Source organism: Mizuhopecten yessoensis, unplaced genomic scaffold, assembly GCF_002113885.1.
Source record: "Mizuhopecten yessoensis strain PY_sf001 unplaced genomic scaffold, ASM211388v2 scaffold6361, whole genome shotgun sequence".
NCBI lineage: Eukaryota > Metazoa > Mollusca > Bivalvia > Pectinida > Pectinidae > Mizuhopecten > Mizuhopecten yessoensis.
Genome location: NW_018406511.1, coordinates 68,819 through 80,892, shown reverse-complemented (window position 1 = coordinate 80,892; position 12,074 = coordinate 68,819). Strand labels below are relative to the sequence as shown.

The window sequence follows — 12,074 nt, the reverse complement described above, 5'->3', positions numbered from 1 at the left end:
AATGTCAAAGGCATTTGGGCTTAACATTTGATGTCAATATAATTAAATAAACATAATAATTAAAATTTCTTTGTCAATTCTATTATATGGCAGATTCTCATTTGGTACCAATAATCCGAAAAGAAAACTGGTTTTATTAACAGAAAATGGGATAAAAATGGCATATAATAATATTTCAATACTTTGTAAATCTTTGTATTTCTCGACATTCCCACAAAATATGAATGATTGTTTTTTGTTCTAAATTACAAAGTTTACAGGCATTTCGACACGGACTGTAATGTGACATTCAATTTAAGGGACACCTTCATGGACAAAGTAATAAACTACTATGGTGTTCAACCGTATCTGCAATTGTCTCAAATGGCAGGAGAGGAACTTGTAGTAGTTCTATTCAAAGTAACCATAGACAAACATGATTTTGATAACAAAACTCTCTGCTGTGAATTTGCGCAAGACAGTGCTTATTTCCTTTGGAAAGCAGCACAGACATATTGCAACGCTGCAGACCTAGTATAATGTAAACTTTACCAGATTGAATGAAAGGGTAAATACACCCTCCCGCAAAGAACAATGATACAGTGAACGATAACGAAATATGCATTAACCACAATTTGTACATTGCATAATTTGATGATGAGTCTTGAGTGATGATGATGATGATAATGATGATGATGATGATGATGATGATGATGATGATGATGATGATGATGATGATGATGATAATCCTACTTTAAACAAGGATGAATTTGTTGTCAAAATATGATGAACAATTCTATACTAAAACCATTGTAGTCTTGTATTTTGTTACTCTAAAAGGGGTCTTATATATCTCTACAAAATTAAAACCATTCAAATCTAACTTTTCTTCCCATTTATTCCTCCCAGTAAATATGTTTCCCTTTTACTCTTTTTATAAAAAAAATCAACATCACATGGTATGATAGGGTATATAATAGCACCCTTTTTAAAATAAACTTCAGCTAAATATTTCTTTATTGTAGATAATACACCATGATATTGGAGAACATTAGTATTTACCTGATTAACCTGCGAATCATTAACATACGGTTTTCCGCACGTTTTGTCTCGTTGAAATAATGACGTAAGAGTTGATGAAAGTTTAAATTTGAAATTTAATAAGAGATAATTTTTGACCGACGGCGGGATATTCTGGAGTGTCCAAAATATTCTCGATGTGTTCCGTACAGAGTCTAGAACCTAACTGATTTACAATACATCATATCACGGTTAAATACATGTACCTACAATAAAGGTACCTGAGCTTTGAGTGACAGGTGTCGCTAATTGTAAGATCAATTACCTGTGGTCAGTGTCCACAAGGTAAAGGCTATTACACTAATCCTGTTGCGTAATTTGATTGACAATAGTAATGAGCTATTATGAAAGTAAGTTTACAAAGTATACGTGCTTAGGGATATACAAACTCCATACATGAGTCTGATCTTAATGTCTCAAAGGATGTAGATACTAGTAGTCAAATTCTGTCTAAATGTCATATAAACTTGTTTTGTATAAAGTCACACTTGAGTTACTAGATATGAACAATTCAAAATATAAAGTTGATAATAGATGGTAAGAGTGAAGTTTTTCATGAATAAGCAATTATTTACACAATTAATTTCAGCACTCATTTATCACAAAATATCTGTGTGATAAATCTATGAATGACCTTATAATTACCAGATTAAAAGATGATATTATTTAATTGATTCAGAAAATGATCATCAGGATTTGGCAATGAAATAAATAAATAGTAAAATTGTGACACCGTTTAACATTTTATCAGATGGATTCTATCTATAGGAGTGAGTGATCTTCTGTTCCACGTCTTGATAAGTGCTTTAAGTTTAATAAACTTTTTATCAAAATATTTATTTTGGAATTTCATGAAAATTGACACTAAATTCTATTCCCAGTAGCATGAAGTTTGTCTGTCCCCACTGCAAGCTTAGGTCAGGTAAAATTGTATATTTGCTTCCTATCTGAAACACCACCAACATTTTAGCGAAAGTATTCAATTCTTCTTTAGATTTTTTTAAATACCTTTCTGAACCATCTTAAATGAGAGCAGTGTCATAAGCATACTGAGAAATAATAATTGGACTTTTATTACTTATGCACCCTTAATCCTTTTTTTAAGTCTTATGCGTAATATTTCAACATTCAAAATAAAAATGATGGGGCGACTGAATCACCTTGGCGACAGCCTTTTTATGTTTAGGAAGGATGAAAGATTACCATATTGGTTTATAGTTTAACTAACATTGGTGTGTAGTAGTCCTACACAGCTTCTTATATCAGGACCAAAATTAAAATAACAAATTTTCCATGAGACTGAGTGAAATACTTTCTCACTGCATACCGTCTTAAACCAATCTTCTAAAGTTATCAACCCTTCTGTTGTAGACCAACAGAATCGATTTTATCTAATTTTGAAACATTTCATGTATTAAGAAAATCTGCTAAATCATGGTCATTATTATCATCATATCATTATTCATGAAATAAGCGAACTTCTAAAATTTTATCCTGCTGTGTAATAATAAATTGTTGTCTTTTCTCCTTCCACTTGCCATCTTGCCCTATATTTAATTATACTACCTTTTACCTTCCTCAATAAAATATTTTCCAATTCCCTTTTCTTTATTTCTAAATCTTCTATGTCTACATATTCCTGCTCTTCAATAGTTTGTTTCCTACGTTTTACACCGTAGTATGGTAACATTGAGTTCTACAATTGATTAGACTGTGGTGCTCATCCGTCTAGGTAAAAAGGTCACCGGGCTGGGGGATAGATCTATTTGAGCCTCCGCTCACCTTATTATTTCAAATTATTGATTTAATAATCGTGTTCACCTTACATAACCACAGCCCCACACGCTGTCAGCTTTCAAAGCAATGGTTGCTGATAATTGTCATATAGATAGAGATGTTGACATGATCAGTGGGTTAACGGTGGTGCTGATTAATGAATCTTTCATGAATACTTAGAACTGGACTATTAAAACAGCAAAAAATACAAATAAAAACATTCGATGACAATTTGTTTGTACATTTCATTTACTGAGGGCAATTAACCGAAAGACGATGCATTGTTTTATATACCAAGTCTGCTCATTCGTATTTTAGAACTGCAGCTCACATTTTACCGTGCTAATCGGCGCACCTCGGGCTGGGTGTTTTTTTCTGGGTGGGGTACATTGTGACGAGGCGTTATTTGAAGGTCATTCAGGTCTTACTATTTGAGTAACAGTGTGTTTTTATTCTTCTTCACGTCATACGCTTCGTTAAAACAAATATCCAAAGAGTTCCTGTTATAACAAATATTCAAAGATTTCCTGTTTTACTAAATACCCACGGAGTTCCTGTTTTAACAAATACCCAAAGAGTTCCTGTTTTAACAAATACCCCAAGAGTTCCTGTTTTAACAAATACCCAAAGAGTTTCTGTTTTAACAAATACCCAAAAAGTTACTGTTTTATCAAATACCCAAAGAGTTACTGTTTTAACAAATACCCAAAGAGTTCCTGTTATAACAAATACCCAAAGAGTTCCTGCTATAACAAATACCCAAATACTTCATGTTATAACAAATATCCAAACAGTTTCTGTTATAACAATTACCTCAAGAGTTCCTGTTTTAACAAATACCCAAAGAGTTCCTGTTATAACAAATACCAAAAGAGTTCCTGTTATAACAAATACCCAAAGAGTTCCTGTTTTAACAAATGCCCAAAGAGTTACTGTTTTAACAAATACCCAAAGAGTTCCTGTTTTAACAAATACCCAAAGAGTTCCTGTTTTAACAAATACCCAAAGAGTTCCTGTTTTAACAAATACCCAAAGAGTTCCTGTTTTAACAAATACCCAAAGAGTTCCTGTTTTAACAAATACCCAAAGAGTTCCTGTTTTAACAAATACCCAAAGAGTTCCTGTTTTAACAAATACCCAAAGAGTTCCTGTTTTAACAAATACCCAAAGAGTTCCTGTTTTAACAAATACCCAAAGAGTTCCTGTTTTAACAAATACCCAAAGAGTTCCTGTTTTAACAAATACCCAAAGAGTTCCTGTTTTAACAAATACCCAAAGAGTTCCTGTTTTAACAAATACCCAAAGAGTTCCTGTTTTAACAAATACCCAAAGAGTTCCTGTTTTAACAAATACCCAAAGAGTTCCTGTTTTAACAAATACCCAAAGAGTTCCTGTTTTAACAAATACCCAAAGAGTTCCTGTTTTAACAAATACCCAAAGAGTTCCTGTTTTAACAAATACCCAAAGAGTTCCTGTTTTAACAAATACCCAAAGAGTTCCTGTTTTAACAAATACCCAAAGAGTTCCTGTTTTAACAAATACCCAAAGAGTTCCTGTTTTAACAAATACCCAAAGAGTTCCTGTTTTAACAAATACCCAAAGAGTTCCTGTTTTAACAAATACCCAAAGAGTTCCTGTTTTAACAAATACCCAAAGAGTTCCTGTTTTAACAAATACCCAAAGAGTTCCTGTTTTAACAAATACCCAAAGAGTTCCTGTTTTAACAAATACCCAAAGAGTTCCTGTTTTAACAAATACCCAAAGAGTTCCTGTTTTAACAAATACCCAAAGAGTTCCTGTTTTAACAAATACCCAAAGAGTTCCTGTTTTAACAAATACCCAAAGAGTTCCTGTTTTAACAAATACCCAAAGAGTTCCTGTTTTAACAAATACCCAAAGAGTTCCTGTTTTAACAAATACCCAAAGAGTTCCTGTTTTAACAAATACCCAAAGAGTTCCTGTTTTAACAAATACCCAAAGAGTTCCTGTTTTAACAAATACCCAAAGAGTTCCTGTTTTAACAAATACCCAAAGAGTTCCTGTTTTAACAAATACCCAAAAGAGTTACTGTTTTATCAAATACCCAAAGAGTTACTGTTTTAACAAATACCCAAAGAGTTACTGTTTTAACAAATACCCAAAGAGTTCCTGTTTTAACAAATACCCAAAGAGTTCCTGTTTTAACAAATACCCAAAGAGTTCCTGTTTTAACAAATACCCAAAGAGTTCCTGTTTTAACAAATACCCAAAGAGTTCCTGTTTTAACAAATACCCAAAGAGTTCCTGTTTTAACAAATACCCAAAGAGTTCCTGTTTTAACAAATACCCAAAGAGTTCCTGTTTTAACAAATACCCAAAGAGTTCCTGTTTTAACAAATACCCAAAGAGTTCCTGTTTTAACAAATACCCAAAGAGTTCCTGTTTTAACAAATACCCAAAGAGTTCCTGTTTTAACAAATACCCAAAGAGTTCCTGTTTTAACAAATACCCAAAGAGTTCCTGTTTTAACAAATACCCAAAGAGTTCCTGTTTTAACAAATACCCAAAGAGTTCCTGTTTTAACAAATACCCAAAGAGTTCCTGTATTAACAAATACCCAAAAGAGTTACTGTTTTATCAAATACCCAAAGAGTTACTGTTTTAACAAATACCCAAAGAGTTACTGTTTTAACAAATACCCAAAGAGTTCCTGTTTTAACAAATACCCAAAGAGTTCCTGTTTTAACAAATACCCAAAGAGTTCCTGTTTTAACAAATACCCAAAGAGTTCCTGTTTTAACAAATACCCAAAGAGTTCCTGTTTTAACAAATACCCAAAGAGTTCCTGTTATAACAAATACCCAAAAGAGTTACTGTTTTATCAAATACCCAAAGAGTTACTGTTTTAACAAATACCCAAAGAGTTACTGTTTTAACAAATACCCAAAGAGTTCCTGTTTTAACAAATACCCAAAGAGTTACTGTTTTATCAAATACCCAAAGAGTTACTGTTATAACAAATACCCAAAGAGTTCCTGCTATAACAAATACCCAAAGACTTCATGTTATAACAAATATCCAAACAGTTTCTGTTATAACAATTACCTAAAGAGTTCCTGTTTTAACAAATACCCAAAGAGTTCCTGTTATAACAAATACCAAAAGAGTTCCTGTTATAACAAATACCAAAAGAGTTCCTGTTATAACAAATACCAAAAGTGTTCCTGTTATAAAAAATACCCAAAGAGTTCCTGTTATAACAAATACCCAAAGAGAATCTGTGATAAACTTAATATTTTCTGTTTTAATCATTTGTTGTTGGATGTAACAATTTGAAAGCAATTAACATGTACAGATATCAATGTTTAATTTCAATTACAAATGCATGCTTCAAATCCTGCAAAAACATTTCTTTCATCAATTTATTTATTGCTCATTGACTTCGAATATAAAAAAGGAGTGAAAAGACTCATTTTGTGATATTTTTTTTTATTTAAATGCTTATTTAATACTTTTTGAAGGTAACCTTTTCTTTTCTTGATAAATTGTATAAAGTCGAATGCGAAATCGGAAAATAATTTCACAAAACATGAGTATGATATCACAAACAATCACAAACATGCAATACTCATCATGTGACTGACACCTTTGAGGGTTCGCGAGTCACGTTACTGACACATTGGACGGGTCGCGAGTCACGTTACTGAAACCTTGGAGTCGCGAGTCACGTTACTGACACCTTGGAGGGATTGCCTGCCAAATATGTTCTACTCCGAGGCGTCAACTTGAAAATACAAAGCATCATTGCGAAGAGAAATGATCCTTAGGCAGGTATTTTTTCAAGGTAGAGATTCACAGCGCTCTGTGTCCTAACAAAAGAGATTTCCAATTTCCTCAACATTTCTGACGAAAGACCTACATGGTCGTATCTCGATCAGTATTACAGTTCATCTTCAGTTTCACAACCTATTACGATAACTTTGTTCCGTTAATATTTCAGAACAAATTAGTACAAGCATGGCAGCCATCTGTGTTGTCGTACACGGGGAGTAGCCTCAATCGTAAGTGTTACTGCTGGCTCGAGTTCGATCAAATTATCATAATATTGGCACGTTGTAATCACACTATGGTAAACAAATCACATAAACTAAAATAAAAAAAAATGAAATGTAAACATGTTTTCGTCACCAGTGGTTTAAGTTTACGGACATGTCCATTTAACCAACTTTTAGCAAAAATCCGTACACTTTTATAGAAAAATATTTTGCTAAAACATTCGGTAGATCAGTCGACTTTTGTGATGTAGTTTGTCTGGTCTGTGTGGTAATACTTTGGCCATGGCTCGGTGAACTGGGCGGGGTCCTTTTGGTGCCACCTGGCGGGTAAATCTAGTTTACCTGGGAGTTGTGCCCCTTTGTATGTTGACATGTAAACCGTATCCATCCTTCTGATGTATTCCTCCATATTTCGACCTTAAAAACATTTACAAAGAACGGTTTGACATTTATACCAATTTCATTTTGTTCTTTAGAGTGTGAAATGTCCCAGGGTGTTATAATGTCGGTATATTTAATAGACTATCGTGGCTTTATCCGTGTTAGGAGGAAGCAGGTCTATCGCTAGTAAAATCATTAAGATAAAACCTTCTAATGTGATGCATCTTTATTCTAGCATGCATCTCTAATAAAATAAAATATAAATATAGTCGTGAAATACAATTAATATCGTTATTGTTAATGTCATTTAATGCTATTATTTCACACTAGAAAGAATATTTACAAAGCGGAATCTGTTGGGGGAGTAAGTACAAGAGTATTAGTGAAAAAATGTCTCACTCGAGTAAGAAATAGAATATGACAGCAAAACTCTCCTACAATGAAAGGCACTGAAAATGAATGATCATTTACACATTTTCGAGGCAATGTCCTTTCGAAATAGACGAAATATAACGCACTACAAATACTGTATGATGTATATAATATTTCAACACGAGGGCTTCAGGAAACACCCAGTGCACCCGTCACTTACCCGACAGTTTAGTTTGTGTAGCCACGGTTTTGGTTTTCGACCTCTCGCTCAGTTCTTGTTTCTCGATCGCTTTCCTGTGAATATAGATGGGTATTACTATAACGGACTGATTTGAATTTCGAAACAAAGCAGGACTTCTCTGGTAAACAATTAAGTGTATCGTTATTGATTGAATCTGGTTTACCAACACTACCGAACCTAGATGCTAACAATGTTCCGAGCTTTAGACTGTCCTTTATCAAGTTTTCTTTCCTACCATTGAGTTTACGTTTTTGTAATTTTCTAGATATACTTTCAAATGTTTCATATCTAATGATGCCAGTTCATCTCGAAAACCTTCTATTTTTGGCTGACACAATATATATCATGTTACATGCAAGTCCTGGCAACAGTGCAGGTCTGTGATAAACGGGCAATAAAATAGTTTTGACAGACTGGAAAAGAAAAATTAATACCAATACACGTGCAAATATGTTAACATCATCCGACAGGAATGGATTATTAAGTTATTCAATGTTAAATGGTATTCACTCGTGACTAATGTCTACTTGTCAATGCTAAAATGAAGGTCGAGACTAAATCTGAAATACACTCCTATTATATATGTTAAGGTACGGTGTACTGTACAAATACCGCAAAAACAGATACATACAGAGTTCAGCAGCATGAAGAACACCTCTGACGTCACATTGGGAACTGTTTTCAGGTAGGGGAGCAAATTTAATATTGGTGCAGTTGACATCAACGAGGCCAGGCAGGCCAGTTGTTGCAGCATCAAAGAAGAACATTGCTTTCGTGGTGAAAGCATATATGAAGGATGATGGTCGTTATACTGTTTATGAGATAGCTCATATACTATATATAGTAGTTGGCAGATTTGAAGGCAGTTTACAGCACATTCTGAGCAGGTGCTTGACATTAAAGAAGCTCTGTGCCCGATGAATCACCCATTTGCTGACAGCTGAACAAAAGGCCAAGCGTTTTGTATGTACTAAAGATATATCAACAGCACGGTAATTGCGGCTCGTGAAAGCTATCTGAGTTACTTACAGGGGACGAGACCTGGGTATAAGGAGAGATGGGTACCGACAAATCGAGCAAGGCCAATGATTGCAAGACGTATGAAAAGCACCATTAATGTTTTCTATGCTAATTTTTCAATTCCAGTGGATTTGAGGTTCAGATACCGTGCAAGGAAGAACTTTCACCGCCAAGTTGTACAGAGACAAAGCACTGAAGACATTCATCTAATTCACAACAATGACTCACCCCACACAAACAGTAGTGTACAGGCGTTTTTGAAGCAAGAGAAGGTAGCACACAGAGTGACCAACCACCATACTCACCAGATCTAAATCCCTGTGAGTTCTTTCTAGTTCCTTTACTCAGGAAAATGCTCTCTGTAAAACGATTTACCTCTAGGAGTGCTCTGGGTAGTGTATTCTGCAAATGTCTCGCAAGTATACCAAGGGGAGACTACCGCGCAATGTTTACGTCGTGGATAGCGTGATTGCGAACGTGCGTTTCTGCTAAGGGGGGTACTTGGAATGTACAACGTACTTGTGATTCCTGACACTAGTGACAGAATGTATTGAATGGCCCTCGTATGATACACTGTATAAGAGGAAAACGAGTTGATAAGTCGATGTATACTTTTGCTAAATTCTCTGCTCAAAAATTGGTCAATCATATATTAAAATAAAAGAGTAGGACAATGACCAGAGAGTGTTGCATACATTATTTCGTCTTTGCGTATTGCAGAGTTATCTTCTCTTGAGAGCAGGTATTGATTGTTACTTCATTTGTTTGTGAGAGTAGCGTCATCAGTTTTTGAGAAAACGACGTAATTTTCTCACACAAACCAATGACGAAACAATCAATACCTGATCTCAAGAGAAGATAACTCTGCAATACGCAAAGACGGAATAGGTCGATAACTATTACACAGTGGCATCCAATGTTATTTGTTAATGTAAATATATTTTCTAAAGCTTTTTCAAAACCGTCTCTATTTGTTTCACTTTCTACAGAGATAATATAATATGTTATGATATATTTTTGGCTACTTGTGATCCTTTGGAGTCACAGAACTTGCAAATTTTATTTTTAGGTTTAAACATAATATCAGGATAAAAGGTTTCCTTCTGCAAAAGTAAACAATACAGAACAACACAAAAGTGCCAGTCTTTCCTACGACAACAGTTATCAGATATATGTGTTACCCGATGAAGAATCTTATTTACAATTGTAGAAAAATTGGACAAAAACAATATCTGAATGTTTTCCCCACTGAAAACAAGTACAAAATATTGATTTTGATTAAAGATTTTTTTATTTTCAAAAATACACCTACAATAATATTAAAGCAATGTCGTCCTTACCTATACATCTTGTGGTACATCCATACCCCTAGACCTATCACTCCGACCAGGATCAACAGAATCACCACAATCAGTGCAATCAGTGCTAAGATTGTCTTTCCAGCTTCCCCTTCAAAAACAGAAGTAGATGGCGTTGTGATTGGTGGCGGAACTCTTATAGGAGGAGGCGGAGAAGTGGCAGGACTGGTTGTAATTGTACTTCCGTTATTTGTCGACGTCTAGGACCAAAATTTTACACGTAAATAACAATAATGTAAAAACAGACTTAACGTGTCCGTTTATTTAGTGCATACTTTAGTTAATACAATATCTTGAATATAATCTTCAACAAAATATGTTAATTATTATTATTACAAAATGAGAGATCAAATAACTACGCTATCTACAAAAGGAAGTGAAGACATTTATTTCGACGAGAATAAAGACGTCTAGAGGAGAAGTGAGGTTGTTATGTGAGGAGGAGAATTAAAAATGTTTCAATTATGTACCTTTATAGTCGCTTATTATCTAATGTTATATTACCATATTATGTACATTTTCAACAAAATTTGCTTAGCGGACAAACATACTTAAAACCTGTCCAGCTCATAGTCACAATGTTCTGCTGTATTTACCGCGAATTAAACTTGAAAAATTCGTTTGTAAATCTGTCAAATGCTGATTTCATGTGTTTACGAGCGATGTCGATATATTGGTGGATTTTATTGATTGAAATAAATATCTGGTATAAGCATATATTGCGTCAGTGTTCATTGCTTATCAGAAATCATACATATAGGTATAGGCATCACGTGACAAATGTTACGGTTCGCAAAAAGAGCAGCCTTCTTTAAATAATAAGATTATTATCGCCTTGCATAGGCGTTTAGACACAGTTCGTTTTGTTCCTATATCTTATTATAAAGTTTGCACCGTTATTTATCACATGCTGACCGTGTTGTTATGTAATGTCTAATATCTTACGTACGGTCTTGTGTAATATCACTTAAAGTAACATCATAAAATAAAACAAAAATGACGTCACAGACATTCAGATCATAAATACAGACGTGATGTAAGAATAGAACACTGAATATAATCCCATGACGTCAGTGTAGCAGACTGAAAGAATGGTCTCCAAAAGCCTGTTTTTCCGCAAATACTCGTTAAAGTCTTGGGCAAATGATAAAAAGGATATTTTATTTGTTTCCGTTTAAGTGCGATTTCTATAACGATTTTATAGACACGCCCACCCCCGCGCCTTGTAGCGAGACTCATACAATGTACAAGGTAAAATAAGAAAACTTTGTGACGAGTTTCCGACGTGACAAAAAACTGATCTAACATCCTATACATTTCTGTTCCATTATATTAAACCAAACAACAACTACGGAGACATGGTAGTCTAGTGTAGGACGCCGGGCTCGTGACCGAAGGGTTGTGGGTTCGACTCACGTCACGGCACTGTGTTGTATCCTTGAGCAAGAGACTTTACATCGCTTGTTCCAGTCTACTTATCTGTAAATAAGTACGTGGTTGGGCAGTGCTTGAATTGTTGAATGCTAGGTGTGAGCGCCGAAATAGCAACACTGGCTGTATGCTCCCCAGGGGGTTGAGAAAGGTATGTTGGCTCGTTGCATAGGCCCTACAACTACGGGAAATAACTTGTGAACCGCCTTGAGACGTCCTACGAACTAGGTTGTGATAAAGCGGTATATAAGAAGCCTCCAATTATTAATTATTATTATAACTTACCGATGTCATAATAAAACGACTGTATATTCCCAACAAACAACACACTACTACAAAGTCCACAAGTGGATGTAAATAATCCTCATAGTAAATAGAGTGTCGTTGAAATTCTTCCCGTGG

General features: G+C 34.6%; 1 protein-coding gene across 2 annotated transcripts; it reads right to left on the bottom strand.

Moving 5' to 3' along the window:
- Positions 1-6,301: 6,301 nt before the first annotated feature.
- Positions 6,302-12,074, bottom strand: LOC110451982. Of its 2 annotated transcripts, XM_021500221.1 has the most exons (5): positions 11,958-12,074; positions 10,224-10,441; positions 9,403-9,456; positions 7,843-7,916; positions 6,302-7,286 (listed from the first exon to the last, which is right to left on the bottom strand). In XM_021500221.1, exons 1-5 carry the CDS (start codon positions 11,964-11,966, stop codon positions 7,099-7,101), a joined length of 543 nt encoding a protein of 180 aa, XP_021355896.1. In that variant the 5' UTR covers positions 11,967-12,074; the 3' UTR covers positions 6,302-7,098. The 2 variants fall into 2 exon arrangements, with proteins under 2 accessions (XP_021355896.1, XP_021355897.1); XM_021500222.1 differs by lacking the exon at positions 9,403-9,456.

What these genes read in the sequence shown, in the direction of transcription:
- LOC110451982 (XM_021500221.1), bottom strand. An exon ending in ATGTACCACAAGATGTATAG is followed by an intron (nt 9,457 to 10,223) that starts GTAAGGACGACA and finishes CCTCTTATACAG; the next exon opens with TGTATCATACGAGGGCCATT. An exon ending in TACACAAACTAAACTGTCGG is followed by an intron (nt 7,287 to 7,842) that starts GTAAGTGACGGG and finishes AATGTTTTTAAG; the next exon opens with GTCGAAATATGGAGGAATAC.